Below are 16,230 nucleotides of genomic sequence, written 5' to 3' on the forward strand. Positions count from 1 at the left end.
ATTAGGATTCCTCTTAGCTTCTGTGATTTTAGTTTCCATAATTTGAAGTGCATATTGAAAATAAATTGCTTTATTTGATTGCATGTAGGTTTTCCATTAATGAAGTCCAGTAGATATATTTAACATTGTGTATACATCTAAGAAAAGAAATATTTTCAGAAATGGCTCTGAAGATAACTGAATTTTGTATGTATCCACTTAAAGATCTCACCTAATAACAATTTTCTTATCACATAATAATATGAATTTATACTTTGGATTATGAATTATGCATGTTGAGGACAGATCTAGGTATTTTAGTTGTGTATATTAAATGTATTAATACTTTTTGTTCAATACCTACTCCTGCATTGTGTGCACAGGACAAAGCCCAGCCATACCACCTCCATTACCAGCAGAACAAGCTTCTGGACCCACTTTGGCATCACCACCTCTTGAAGGCAAGTATTTTATTTTATTTTTCGAAAGATCATCTCTATTGTGGATAAAATAGAATATAGAGAAACAAAGCAAAATAGTAATAGCAGCAACAACAAAATCCATATTTTCTCAAATAGTTTTAGTATGTCTAAGCTACAGTTTACTCTTCCAAGGAATTACAATTTGCTCCTTTTTAGAACACCAAAAATTTCCTCCTAAGATTTTATATTGGTGACCATCAGCTTCCAGAAGGATGACCAGCTTCATACCCTGGAAATCAAGCCAGAAAGTATAGGGACAAATGGACAAGGATATGCCTTGCAATTCCTGTACATAGAACTCAAGAAAATATTATATGGTCATTATCAGGAATTATACACTCATGTAACGTATTCTCTCCTCTATACCTTATTTATCTTCTCTCCCCTAAACCCACTCCCAAATGAATCTCCAATAACTACGAGAAAACGGCTGAGATTTTCATTTCATCTCATGTATCCTCCAAACCCCTCCTATAAAGATGACCCAAACCCTGTTGATTATTTCTTGTTTCTTAGAAAGATGGTGGTAACTCTGTGCCTTGGAAATAATATAGTGATTAACAGCCTGTGTTCTACAATCAAACAGATCTGGGTCCAAATTCTGGTTCTGCCCTTTTCTACCTGGATGACCTTAATGTGATATCTAAACTTTCAGGCTCTTTATTAGTAAAATACTGATACTCATAATACTACCACAGAGAGGTGCTGGAAATGTAGAATAAAACTATAACAATTGCAATTTTTATTATTATATTTGATATTGATGAACTTTGAGGAATTTCTTTAACTGTATTTTATTGGCTTAACACAACTGTCCCCAAAGAATAGTTTGTAGATCACCAGCATTAAAATCAATTGTAAAGCTTGTTTAAAAAATGCATATTCCTGCCACATCTTAGATCTAGTGAATCAGATCTGGCAATTCAGAGAGGGAAATCTATATTTTTACCAAACTCTTCAGTTGAGCCGTGTACACATTAAATGTTAAGAAACTTTGATTTATGTTTATGTGTAAAAATTATTACAAATCCAACTGTTTTACACCAAACATCTGAATTTGGTAGCCTGCTTCAAATTATTTATTTATTTATTTATTTATTTATTTATTTATTTATTTATTTATAAATTAAATCTGAATGCCTTGGTAAGAGATGCATTGTCCCATTGACCACAGACCCAACAATCGATTGGCTATACATTTATATTTTGGGCAATACATTTATTTATATTACAGTCAGCATCCAGGGAAGGATTTTAGTAGCTGAGCAGGTGAAGTTTTTCTAAGTTTATATTATAATACCAGCATGTTCTGTCTACTTTTCTGGCCGGATCCTGACCAAATTATGCCTGTGGCTATGCTCTCTTCAACTCACATTTATTTAGAATATTATTATGTTGTCTTTACTTATATGCATTTCACATTTGACAGTTCAGAACGCTTTAAAGTAGACATTATTAATGATTAACAAACCTAAGCTTGCAGTTTATTTTTGCTGAATTAGTGAACAGCAGGGCTGGGACTCTAGCCCTGGATTTCTAGTTCTATACCCAGAGATCCTTCTGTCGTATCACTCTGCAGACTTTAGAGTTGGAGGATTCTAACTCATGTCTTCTGAGACATCAGCAACTTTGGTAAAATGAAGACATGACATTTTGTGCTTTAGATTCCATGCAGTTCTGTGATAGAAGTGTCATGTTCTGATGTCAGTCAAGAGTACCCTAGCAATGTTTATCAAAATCTAATGTGCACACAAATCACCTGGGGATCTTTGACAATGCAGTTTCTGATTTGGTCGGTCAAGGGTGGGGCCTTAGGTTCTTCTTTTTTTTTTTTTTTTTTTTAAAGCAGAATCTGAATCAGTTGGTTTGAGACTGGGCCTGAGATTCTGCTTTTTTTTTTTTTTTTAACCTTTATTTTATTTATTTATTTATTTATTTATTTATTTATGGCTGTGTTGGGTCTTCGTTTCTGTGTGAGGGCTTTCTCTAGTTGTGGCAAGTGAGGGCCACTCTTCATCGCGGTGCGCGGGCCTCTCACTGCCGCGGCCTCTCTTGTTGCGGAGCACAGGCTCCAGACGCGCAGGCTCAGTAGTTGTGGCTCACGGGCCTAGTTGCTCCGCGGCATGTGGGATCTTCCCAGACCAGGGCTCGAACCCGTGTCCCCCCCACTGGCAGGCAGACTCTCAACCACTGCGCTACCAGGGAAGCCCAGGTTCTTCATTTTTACCAAGCTCCCAAGTGTTGCTGCTGCTACCAGTAGGTCCAGGACCTCATCTGTATAGTAAATCCCTAGGTGATTTAGGAGGAAGGTGGAGAGCAATTGAATAATCCTAAAAATGCTTTCAAGTTAGTATTAGTTACCTAAATGACCTATTATTGGCCAAATGTCCTTCAGAATGACTGGAATGGCACACATGGAGAAATTCCGACTGCTAGTTGTCTGGGAAAAAGCAAAAGGTTTCAAGCCACATACCTAAGCATTGTAGAAAGGCTCAAAAGAGAGCAAGAGAAATGTCACTGGGAATTGGGGGAAAGGTTACATTATACTTGTAAATTGTAATAACCTATTATATAGTATGTAAAATATTTTGATTTGGTCAGCTACAAATTGAATGAATTAGCAGTTGCAAATTTCAAATAAAAATCCCATACAATCTGCAAGTTAGTACTGTGTCAATACCAATCTGAAGAACAGAATTTGTTTGGTTATTAGAGACCATGATTTAATGAAAAGTTCACGTAACATCTCGCTCCAAGAGTCCAAATCAACAATGCTTCTTGAATATTTAGAGAACAGTCCAGATATAGTCCAAGGTTTGAAACTTTTGTCTCCCATCCAGCTCAACTAAAGACACATTTATTTGCCCCACACGGGTCTTTTATTTATTGATTTTTGAATGTGATCATCTTGGATAGGGTGAGCTTCCCACTGTCTCCATTGACTTTCACCCCTCCTTCTCCCATTCACTCACTTGAGTCCAGACTTCCTTCATGTGTGTGACAATTATGTAAAGACAGTTTCTTCTTAACATAATAATTTCTTTAATTCCTGGTCAACCTTGGTGTCTTAGTCTGCAAGGGCTGCCATAGTAAAATACTACAGACTGGATGGCTTAAACAACAGAAGTTGATTTTCTTACAGTTCTGGAGGCTGGGAGTCTCTGCTCAGGGTGCCAACATGATTAGGTTCTAGTGAGATCATTTCCTGGCTTGTATATGACCACCTTCTTGCCGTGTCCTCGCATAGCAGAGAGAGCACTCTGGTGTCTCTTCCTCTTCTTAGCAGAACACCAGTTCTGTTGGATCTGGGCTCCACCCTTATGATCTCATTTAAGTTTAATCATCTTCTAATCCAGTTACATGGGGGTTAGGGCTTCAACATATGAATTTTGGAAGGACACAGTTCAGTCCATAGCACTTGGTAACCTCTAAGCTTAGTTAATGTATAAGTAAAGCAGCTTAAATGTTTGCCTCATATAATTTAAGTTGTTTAGTTTAATAAGCTGTTTAAATATTTCTTTTTCAGTAATCAATGATTTTGCCTTTTTCATTTCTGTGATACCTGATTTTCCAACACCGTAAATTCCCAACTTGCATCATGTTCTGTACATGCTTATAATTGATAAGAGTTAAATATTTAAAAAATTTTTCTTAACTGAACTCACATATAACTGAGCTTATACTGAAGGTAATAAAACAACAAAAACTCTAAGTAGTCTCATTATTGACTACCGACGTGTATCATTTATCTAGCTAGTAAGTAAATGACTTGGAAAAAATTTATAGTCCGAGAGAGAGAGGGAGAGATCAGAGTTATATTTCTTTTGGCATTTGGACTATAATAGCTTATGTGACTTGAGATAATTAGACAAAAAACTGACAAGTGACCATCTCACTGCCCAAATGTTCACAGAACAAGAGATAGCCTATAAATAATAGTGTCACCTTTAAGTTTCATCAGATTTTAATTCCGTTGTTGTTGTGAGACAGACATAAATCAGGGAGCTCCAATTCCCCAGTTTGAGGCAGATTTTGATAGATTATTCAAATGTTTGACTCTAGTTTACCTCCTGGAAGAGGTTCATAAACCACCCTGTAGCAAATGTTTTGCCTATCAGTCTGTCACTTGGAAAAGAATGTGTCATTTGTTAAGTGGGACCCTTAGGTTCTATTGTTATATTTAAAGAGCAATTTTATTTGACATTTCATCCTGGAGCCCAATACTACAGTTTAAGTAAATAACCTAACAATGTTGCAGGATTACAAGGCTTTTGTTAGTAGTATGCACTTTTTATCTGCAGAAAGTCACAGTCTGCCCTGAGTTTGCTGGTACTAAGCAGCTTCCCAAGGAGTCCACGTTATCAGGCGATGCTGAGATCATGGGCTTTGTCAGGGCTTGCAGATGTGCTGCCTGTGCCTTCATTAACATAATTGATTAGGAACTAGGACATATTTAGTATTAATCAAGCTGTGTTTAGTGAGGCTGATTATGCACAGTCCTTGATGCACTATTTTAGTCTGGGACTTCCTTAGGACCAAGTTGCAAGAAAATGGCATTATGTAAAAAGGAACTTACATGTGGCACTAACTTATGCTCTTTGATTTGAGGAATACAGTTATAACAGGTCAAAATGTAGGAACTTAAACGTATTTTGCATTTTAATGTTTTAAAGAAAAGGAGGGCTTATATATAGACTAGATTATTAAGTTTGCTCACAGGAGATTGGAAACAATTTAGGATTTTATCAGCAGAAATCTAAAAAAAATCATGGCCCTTGTTATGGGTGAAAGCATTCTACACATCTCTGAAGCCCTTAAAAGCTTCCTTTGTGCTTTCATAGCACTTAAAACAATAAGTTTCTCACAACACTGGCTTCATTCTGTTAAGTATCTGTGCACTTCTTATCTTGGGTCACTTATCTAATGCCTGGAAGTTGTGTCTGGCCTTCCTAGAATTTCACTCCTCTCCCCATACCAGACACTTTGTACACCATAATGAAATTCTATTGCTTTGAATCTTTGGATATAAAGACTAATTGTATATTAAATCAGTTGTTTTCTTTTGACTCCTACTACTGTATGTTTTAGAATATGTTTGGCGTTTGGCCAGGGAAATTGGCTACAATAACATTGAAAAGATCTTGTATAATGACCACCTCAGGCAATCATTTTGGTCATTGTTGTCAATTTGCATTTGATTATGGACATAACTTAACTGGAACTAACTTAAATAGAGAGCCACCTTCAATATAATAGTAATTCTTATGATCTTTCACAACAGTGTTAAATTTTGTGACGAATTAATTCTTCTGGCTATTGTGAGCTCTCACTGGTGTTGAAAGGCTGGCAAGTTCAAAAGGCCACTATAGTTACCCATATATTCCACAAATGAGACAGATCTATGTGAGTACCTCGCCCCCTTCATCAAATGGTGCCTTATTATATTCACATCAGAGGTGGTTTCAACCCTTAGCGTGAGAGCCCGTTTATCAGCAAATGTTTGTCAGAACTGTATTTCTTAGGAGAGATTAGTTCCTGACTGCTCTCGGAGAGAGTCCTCAGTGATTAAAGAAGACAGCTTCAGGCAACATTTTCCATCCCCTCCCCAATCATCAAAAAAGCTGCTTCATTAAATCTTTGTACAAGTACGATTACTGGATATCATCCTGTTGTTCTGTAATCAACAACGCTGGAAAATTTTTTTTCTTTCCTCCTAGTCAACACAACCCCCTCCCCCACTACCAAACACCATATTTTATGTTGTTGTTGATCCCTGAAGAATTAAAGACTTCCATCCACATGTGATTACTGGACATTTAATGTAAAATGGTCACAACTCATCTATTGTGGCAAAGATGTGGAAAGAAGAAGTTATGTGATCTCATATTGGGTATATATCTTATACTTAAATTCCTTTTAATATTCCATTACAAACATATAGTTTGCATTAATGGAGCCAAAAAATTAAGGTGAATGAATACTGTATACCCTATCACCTTCTTGAATAAACATGTAACTGGTACTAACTTAGTATTGCAGTCGTGAATAATATAAATGCCATCACTCAACAGTGGGCAAGAGAAGTCCAGAGAGAAGACTAAAATCCCAGCTTCCAGTTGCAACTTTGACACTAATCAGTTGTATTATCTTTGACAAATCGATTGACTTTTTAGGGCCTCCACTTCTTCACCTGTCAACTGTGGGGACTGAACTTAAATGGTCTTTTCTACTTTCACACCCAGATATTTCAAGCTTATTTTTTTCAGGCTGGTGCACTAGTAGTAAGCTGCATTAAGAGCAGAGTGAAGACTCCATGGCTTGGCACAGTGTTTAAATAGCTACCATAGATGTATAAGGAAGGTATGGCCATGGCTTAGATAGAGATGTCACACTTGGGCCAACCAAGCCTGTCCCTATAAAATGGATAATACTATGAAGCATTATTTTCTGAAGTTCAAAAGTGCATGGTACAGATAATAAGGGCTATAAAAGTTAGGAGGAAGATGAGATAGGAGTGAAGCAAGGCTATGAGGTGAAATCACAAGATTTGCATTGGGCCATACAGAGTAAGTTGGTAGGATTTGTGTAGAGGAGAAAGGAGCAATATAGGAAACGTATTATAAGATAATTTCTTACCATAGGGTGCATTCGAGGATGATGTTCTACAGGAGCTAGTAACGTTTTATTTACAATTCTATTAAACTGAGAACTTTATTGTCTTAGCTCTTCATTGAGACATATCCTGAGAAGCAAAAAGCATAAAATAATAAAGTTGAAATTTGGCCCAGGTTCTTATTCTATTAACTCTATGACACAGTTAATCTTGAACGTTAGGGCAGTGCAATATTTTTCTTTGTTTTGAGGTGAAATAAACTCATATCCTTGGGCAATTTTTAATGGGATTGACCTTTAGTTATAAATTTTGATAATATAGGTAAACCATACTACTTTTAGTACCTATTTTACTTAGAAAGTTGCTATGAGGAGTGAATGAAACAAGGTATATAGCAACTTAGCACAATTAGGTACTCAGCCATTAGCTACTATTATTATCATTATCATTTTTTAAATCAGGAAATTTCTCTTGTATATATAGTAAATCATTAATTTTTATGTTAGTTCTTTATTGGTATCTGTAAAGATAATACGGTAATCTCATTAATGACATTAGTCAGTAAACGTGAAACTCTATATTTCTTAATATAGGACCCCAGTCATATCCTAAAGAATTTTGTACACACAACTGAATCATTTACACCTCCTCACAGACTGCGTGAGCCTGCTAAAACAACTGAACAGAGGGGTAGTATGATTAGATTTGCATTTTAGATCATTGTGTCAGCTCTAGAAAGTGTGGATGGTGAGGGGTGGGGCTTGGGGGTTTGGAGACAAGAAAAACTTAGGAGGCTACTGCTCATGGGGGAAAATTATGCGACTTTTAAACAATCATATTTAACCCTCAAAACAATTCCAAGCAGTGAATATGATTTATATCATTTTACAAAGAAGATCAGAGGAATCAAGTAAATTGCCCAAGATAACACAGTCCTAACAGTGGTATAATTGAAATTGGAATCCAGGTGTCTCACTCCCAGGCTCAGTCTATTCCATTATCGTAGACTAGCAACAAAGGTTAGGGCTGAGCATAATTGCTAAAGTCTTATCTGACCTGGATAAATGAATGGCACTTAAGAATAAGAACAGGTTTGGGGAGATGATAATGAGTTCAGACTTGCTAGGTGCATCAGGGTCCCTGGAACATTCAAAATGGGTGATTAAGAGTATTTAATGAATGTAGTATTTATAAAGGTTTGAGCAGAGTTATGGTGAAGCACCCCAAGGCTAGCCAACGCAGGAAGCCTTTACCAGCCCTAGGCCTGAGGAGGCAGGGGAATAGAGTGGTTTATAAACCCCCAAACCTTGTAACTCTAGGAGAGAGATGCCCAATCAAAACTATGTCCTTTAGTAGAAGAACACATCATGAACAATCTGTAAAATGATATATATAATATTCTCAGTGAGCCAGGGTGGGTAATTGGAGAATAAATGCCCAGTTTTCTCTTTTTTTCCTGCTCTATTATCTTTTGATGTTGCTCCCATTGGCCAAACTAACCTGAATCCAGAGGTTGTGTTAATCCTTGGTTAACACAATCCATAAAGGTCAGGGTGGATATTGGACCTGGAGAGAAAATGAAGACTCTGCCACATGTCAGGCAGCGTGTTGAGTGGGATTCACACAAGTGGTCATCTCCAGCAGACAACTGAAGATAGAAGTCTGGAGTTCACAAATGAGAGAGATGCAGAGGCTGAAGTCATAAGCTTATTCCGAGCATAGCATTTCCTGAAATATGTTATGAGGAATTCTAGTTCTATGATATTCTTAGTGAAAAAAATTTATAACACAATACTTTGGGTCCACATAATATTTTCTTTTTGGACAGTCACAATGTACACAAGTATATTAAATTAAAAGAGCCATGAAATTCTTGTCAGAAAACTGTTTAATTCTTTTTAAACTCAGTGGTCACAGAAACATTTCTTTTCCCAGTAATACTTATTGAGCTCCCAAGGAACAATTGATCTTAAAAATACCCTGTATCATACAAATCTTAGTTTTGGATATAACTGAATGGCAGGTCAGTCATAAGTGTGAGTGAGGTTTAGTGCATCCAAGAAGGAAAATGTGGGGAACAACATTGTTTTAGTCAGGGTTCTCCAGAGGAACAGAACCAATATGATGTATGTACACACACACATACACGCGCGCACATGCACACACACACTGTGGGGAGGGGAGGAGGGGGCAGAGAGAGAGAGAGAGAGTTATTTTAAGGAATTGGTTCACATGATCATACGATTTTGAGGGCTGGCAAGTCTGAAGTCTATAGGGCGTGCCAGAGGCTGGAGACTCAGGGAAGAGTTGATACTTTATTCTCAAGTCCAGAGACAGGCTAGAGGCAGAATTCCTTCTTCCTTAGAGGACCTCAGTCTTTTTTCTTAATGCCTTCAACTGATTGGTAATCTACTTTAGTCAGAGTCTACTGATTTAAATGTTAATCACATCTAAAAAATACCTTATAGCAACATCTAGACAGGTCTTTGACCAAGTGACTGTTACTATGGCCTAGTCAAATTAACCATCACAAACATCATCAGAAGACAGACTAGAAAGCCAAGGATGAAAAGATAATGAGGGAGGAAAGGGAACAACAGGGCCAGGAGCCCCAGGGAGAAGGATAAGACAAAACTGGCCAGAAACCTTTAGGCTTGTCAATTAGAAGATCCTGGTGACCTACTTCTGCCCCTAAATTTTCTCTCTGCCACATACAAATGAGGGTGTAGCAATCAGGAGTTCTGAACTAAAGATCCAGTTTTTCATATTAGTTTCTTAACCTCTCTGAGACTCAGCTTCTTCAACTGTAAAGTTATATTTTTTGAAATAAATGATCTCAAAAGTTTGTTCCATCTCCACAATTTTATCATGCTTGAGGCTTTTATTTCACTCATTTTTCCCCTCTACACATTTATTTCATTTCCTTTGTGTTACACAGGGGCTAATCACTACTTCTAGGGGAAAAATGAATCCTCTATTTTAGAGTCTTGAAATGTTTCCAATATTTTGTTGTTTTTGAACTTTTTTATTTTCAAATAATTTTAGATTTACAGAAGAGTTGTAAAAATAATATACAGAGTTCTAATACACTCTTCAGCAAGCTTCCTCTAATGTTAGGATTTTATATAACCATGATTCACCTACCAAGACTAAGAGATTAACTTTGGTACACTAGTAACTAAACTACAAACTGTATTTAACTTTCACCTTTCAGTGATTTGTAAAAGTGTTTTTTTAATTATTTCTTACATGTGTGATGGGGACACAAATATTAACGTAAGTATTCACAGCTTTTCTCCTCCACTTTATTGCCTAAGGAATATTCTAGGTGTGCCTGGTCAGCTCCTGAGTGTTTATGTTCTGCTCAGGACTCAGGATATGCTGGGTGAGCAAAAAAATTGGAAGGGGCTCAAATAATTTAATTAATTCATGTTTGAATAGGAAGGGTTATTACCCAGAAGAAAATATAAGATTTAGACAGTGAGAAAAAAGGTCAAGAGAAGGGAATAGGAGAGTCAGCATGGGCTGAAGTAAGTTTTTAGCGTGCCCTTGGGAGAGAGAAGCTTTTGGGAGGAAATGCTGTGATGGATTGGGAAGCTCCAGTAAGGAGAGAACCTTTAGAACATTTTGCTTTGGGTCATACAACATTAGCTATTTGAGAGACTTCAAAAAAGACTTAAACTTATCTTCAAACCTCACTGGAATTTTAGACTCTCATTTCTTTTGATTGCAGCACTGTGCAGAGCTAGGCATGAGGTAACACAGCTCTGTTGGGGTTAATATGTTAGAACAAGGGTAATTCAGCTTAGTATCATGGAAAAGTAGGTAAGTCTTAACAACTGACTGTTGAGAAATTAGGGGGGGAAAAAGAAACACAAAGACAAATAGGTGGAAAAGTGTCAAGAAAAAGGAAAATGTAAAGAAATATATTCCACAGATTATGAAATATAAATACATTTTAGTAGACATTAAATATATTTCATTAGAAACTTGCATCTCCAAACTTAGAACTTTTCTCTCTTGTTATAATAGTCTCGATTTCCCATTATTGATTAAAAATAGTTTTTGGGGAAATCATTAGCTTTTTCCCATAATAAGAGAAAGAAGTTTTGTTTTTCTTCCCCTATACATCTGACAGTATGGTGAGGGATGTCTGTCTGATTTGACTGTCTAGTAGCAATAATTTTTTATTCTGGAGATCAAGGGATGACATCCAAGAATCAGGGAAGGGTAAGGAGCTTTCTATTGATCAGGGCCAGCTTCCTTCTTAAGAGATCTTTCATAACTTTCATGCTGGTATTAAAAATTAGAGGTTTTTTTCCCTATATTTTGACAAAAGAGAAAGTTAGGGATGAGAAGTTTTGTGAATAAGAGTGAATGTGATTTTTAATAGCTTTCTCGTTATGAAATTCTAGTTGGAACCCTCTTGTGCCAGCAAACTTTTCTCATGAAGTATTTTATAAGAAAGAACCAGGTCCCTCCAAAGCTCTAGTTTACAAGTACCAGTTTTTCTTTATAAAACATTTATTTGCTATTTGTGTCAGCTTGACCTAAATGTTTCTTTCTATTATATAAGTTTACTAGAATTCCCAGTGAAATTATTGATCCTCTCTAGAACTGATGAGAAAAGTGGCTACATCTTTAAAGCCAGATCTGTTTTATCCAAATGGAGTAAGGGGTCTTGGCAATTGTTCACATAATAAACAGTGACAGATACTTGTTTCAATTATGTGAGAATTTTGTGTAAAAATTTTTAATCTACTAGAATAGACCTTATACTAGGAAGAAGACAATTGTGTTAATGGTTTGGTATAATTTATGAAAGATGAGGAAATTTATGTAGTCCATCATTTGAAATAAACCTGAATTCAATATATTAAAACAATTACAACTAGAAAAGTTGTATTCTTTGAATGGTCATTTATTTCCTTTATGAATATTGATATCTATTAGGCATATTTTTAAGATAAAAGGCTTCAATTAAGAATCAGACTTATAAATGTGCCCAATATACCAGTAACTTTTGGTAATTGAGTCTTTCTAATTTGTTTAGTAACTCAAGCCCTAAATTCTCAAAGACCTGTTATAAAAATAGCCATATCTTTGAAATGATAGTTTAGAGTAATGTATATTTTGATTTTGAATGATAACCAACTTTTTCCCTAAATATCAATAATTTAGTCACAAAAAGGAAAGGCTCAATTTTCTGATGTTTCTAGTCATTCTTGACATTTTAAATGCAACAAAGTACTTTTGCAATTCATTTCCAACTACAGAGAAACTTAGAAAAAACATATAGATAAAAATATGAAGAAAGTAATTATATGTAAATAATATGATTTTGAAAATGAACAGCTATTAGAAATGAATCTTATATTTATATTTTCCTTACCCTTGTAGAAAGACGCATTAGAAAAGTTTACAATAAAAGATCTTGAGCAAACAATGATTCTACATAAAAAGTAAATTTTGATAGGGTTAGAAGAGTTTTTAGAAAATCTCCAAATGGCTGCAGCACCCAAAAAAGAAAAAATCCAAGAAAAACAAAAAAGAAAATGCAAAATGCTCTCTTTGGAGCTATCCAGAGATGAGTTGTGTGGATGGAGAGCTTCTCACTTGAGCATAAAGGTCAATAAACTTTAACTGGGCATTTGCTTTCTGAAATGTAAAAGCACTGAGAGGAAAAATAAATACCAGAAAGAAAAAGAAGAGCTGTGGCCACCTTCATTTATATAAACTTAATCCATTCGAAAGTAATGCAATCACTTATCTAAAAAGCTTTTATCATTTTTGAAAGGTTTGGGAGAAATCTACCTTATCCACTTTAAATATGAAGTTTAATTAACATAAACTTTTTTTGCAATTTGAAATGTATCAAATAATCTTTCTCTTTGCATTCCCTTTTGCATACTAAATTCAGAAACAGAAAAAAAATTGTCGTTATATCAGAGAACTTTGGCTGTGAGAGAGCTGAAAGATAAGTGTCACAAAGAGAGGGTAGAAATTGGCACTTTTCTGTCTGTGCCTCAGTTCGTTTGCAATTTTTTGTTAGAATAAGTCTACCTCAAACTTCTTATTCCATGTTGTAGGGGAAAGATCAGAGTTTGCAGTGATCCTTAGTTTTAAATCCTTGTTCTGTCACTTATGTGATTTGTGAAGTTGGGCAAGTTACTCATCTTTCCTGAGCCCATTTTCTCATGGGTTGAAGGATGTGTTGACTTTTATCTGAGAACTAAGTATATGCTAATGCATGTAAGGTCATGTGCTGTATTCTGTTATAGCATTCTATTACAGTATAATTTCCTATCACCTTCAAATCAGTGTGATTAAACCAAAACTAATACATTTTTTTTTTGCCTTGCTCTGATCACATAAAATAACTATTGAGATCACTTCTCCACAATCTTTTTTGAAACTTAAAGAACTGTATGTAGTCTGGTATCTTGAAAAAGTTTGAATTTACACTGATTAGCTCTGGAGTTCTTTGGGACGTTTACTTCATGAATGGTATTGTATCACTAAGAGTTGTCAGCCTTTATCTGCAGGACAGGACTGGGCACTCTGCAGGCACCTCAGTCCCTCCAGCCGGCATTGATAGTAACACTTGCCATACTCAGTTCAGAATTCATATACCATTTTTCCCTGGAGCAGCTTTCACACTTTTTGCTCTTGGGTTTGGGCCTCTGCTGTCTCCCTTAGATTCCAACTTTATTGTCCCTAAGTCCATATTGTAATTGTAAACTTTATCCCTTCTTAGTCTCATACCTAAAATTCCTGGAAGGAATAGTTTAAAACTCTAGACCCTGGCAAAGGGTTTGACATAAGGTTAAATAAACATGTGTTGATTAAGTGAATAAATTGTTTATGTAAAAGTCTCTGGGTAGTCAGTAGAAGATGCTATACAAGTTCTGGTTGTGAATTTTTTGTTGTTAGTAGCTGATAATGAGAAGAGCTGACTTCGAAGAATAATTCAGCATTCACTAAAGGAAAAGTCAAGGCAAAGACTGGATTCAGGTTCTGAAAAACCAGTTTAGTTATGCCAGATAACTCAAGTGAAGTCCTTGAAGAGCTTTGCTGTTATAGCAACCTAAGCACAATGTAAAGTGAGGTACTCCCACCATGTTTCTATAATGTTACATTCTTTCAAGAGTCCCAAATAAAATTTAGAGGAAATTTTTGGGAAAAAAGAGGAAAACATGAAGAAGGATATTTGTATTGAATCCTTTTACTTTCTTAGTCTTCTTCATCGCAGTGTGATCACAAAATCCAGTGGGGTACTTGGCTCCAACCAGTCCGCAACAGCCAAAGTTCCTCTTAAAACATAATTTATCACGATATAATTACTCTGCTTGAAACCTCTCAGCAGCCTCCTACCTTACGCACAATAAAATGGAAGATTCGTATCATGAACAAGATTTTGTGTGATCGGGCCCTGCTACATCACTGGCCACCCCTCTTCTCCATCCTCTGCTCCAGCCACTCTGGTCTCCATGCTCTTCTTTGAATATAGCTCGAACGCTTCTCTTTCAAGGTCTTAGCAGATATTTTTCCTCTGCAGGAGAAGTCTTCTCCTCAATAGCCAAAACTCTTCTACTTTTTTTCAAGAATCTTTTCAGATGGTGCTCATTCAGAAAGGCTTACCCCGTTCCACCTTAAAAGAAAAGGCCACTTCTGATCCACTCCCGCGTGCTCTAATCCTCCAAACCAAGCTTTATTTTTTTCTGACCCTTATTATCACCTGACATTATATACACATATATACGTATTCATATATTCATGCATACATATGCATATAAACATATTCATTTTTAAGGCTTAAAAATGGACTTTTCTCTAGCTTTAAAATTTTTTAAGCCATAGCAAAGCCAGAGAATGTACCACAGCTATTTACAGATTTAAAGCTTTTTACGTTAACTGTTCTAAGAAAAATTAGGAAATAAATACTTCATTTGGGGAATAAAGGAATAGACAGGTGAAGAGGGACTTAACTACATTCTACTCATTCCCCTGACGTTTGTGGTTGAAGACAGAAGATTCCCTTACAGTTAGTTGCATTAGGCAAAAACTACTAATTATAGCAAAACTGAAACTGGAATCCACTTCATTCCAGCACAGTGCCCCTTCATAAACATGTTAATTCCTACTTGAGTATTTTTTTCTTAAAGTTTCACAATATAAAATATTCCTGATACAGCCTCCCTCAACACAGAAAAATAAGAATTAATGTGCATTTACTCAGATCAATAAATGTCACACTTAGAAAAATTACTGAAGAGTATATGTAGGCAGATTTTGATTGTTTCTAAAATATAGTAATAGCTAGTTATTGCTATCATTATTTTTTTTGAACATCCACTTTGGTCCAGGCACTTTTGCTCAGTTTCTTCACAATAAGCCAGCAAGGTAGATTTTACTAGTCCATTTAAAAAGCCGTAAATGAAATTCAGTGTGTCACAGCACATTGCCAATGTCACAACCAAAAGGGGTCAGAGACAGAATTCAGACCAAGGTCACCCATGCTAGCACCAGTGCTTTCTCTCTTGCTCCATTCCCCTCTGTAGATAACAATGGAGAACTCTGATAATCATTGGTGTAATTGAACTTATCTGTTTATGTGAAATTTTCCATGATCATACTGTGACTGGGGTTCCAGGCCAGCCTCTGCCACTCTTTACAAACAAGGTGACAGTGACGAGGTGTGCTAGAATGCGTTGTTATGAAGGAAACCTGACTGGGACCAAGAATACATCAACCCTGGCCAGAGAGAGTTAGAAGAAAAGCATGTAAATTTTGGATAATCTCTACACTAGAAAGGCAAAAAGGGGAGGAACAAACATAAGATGAAAATGAAGCATTTGCATTTGTTTGCTCGGTTTGCTAGGAACAGGCATCTTCAAAAGCTTTACAATTATAATTAACTATTGTGGATTCTCTGGCTTTGAGATGGCATAAAAACATTTAAAAGCAAGAGAAAAGCCCATTGTAAGGGCTTAGAAAGTAAAAAGTAAGTCATTTAATTTTTCTTTCATCCGATGTTAATTTATGCAGAAGCTAATAACATGTTTGTGGCTCAGAGCTGCTCATTGTGGAGAGGATTTCTCTCTCAGCCAGTCTTTCCTGTGATCCCTGCCAGATAGAGCCGTCATTTCCGGGCTT

At 36.1% G+C, this 16,230-nt stretch overlaps 1 protein-coding gene across 12 annotated transcripts in view; it reads left to right on the top strand.

The window, feature by feature from the left end:
- TRDN (triadin) overlaps positions 1–16,230 on the top strand; it is a 370,366-nt gene that overhangs the window by 165,623 nt on the left and 188,513 nt on the right. For all 12 annotated transcript variants that reach the window (XR_014248698.1, XM_082406161.1, XM_082406160.1 and 9 more), the window contains one exon: positions 363–440. Coding sequence is in view for 11 of the 12 variants with exons in the window: in XM_082406161.1 (XP_082262287.1) it covers positions 363–440 (78 nt within the window). In the remaining variant the exon portion in view is untranslated. The remainder of the gene's footprint in view (positions 1–362; positions 441–16,230) is intronic.

This window comes from Balaenoptera borealis (genome assembly GCF_965194805.1).
Source record: "Balaenoptera borealis genome assembly, chromosome: 9".
Taxonomy (NCBI): Eukaryota; Metazoa; Chordata; class Mammalia; order Artiodactyla; family Balaenopteridae; genus Balaenoptera; species Balaenoptera borealis.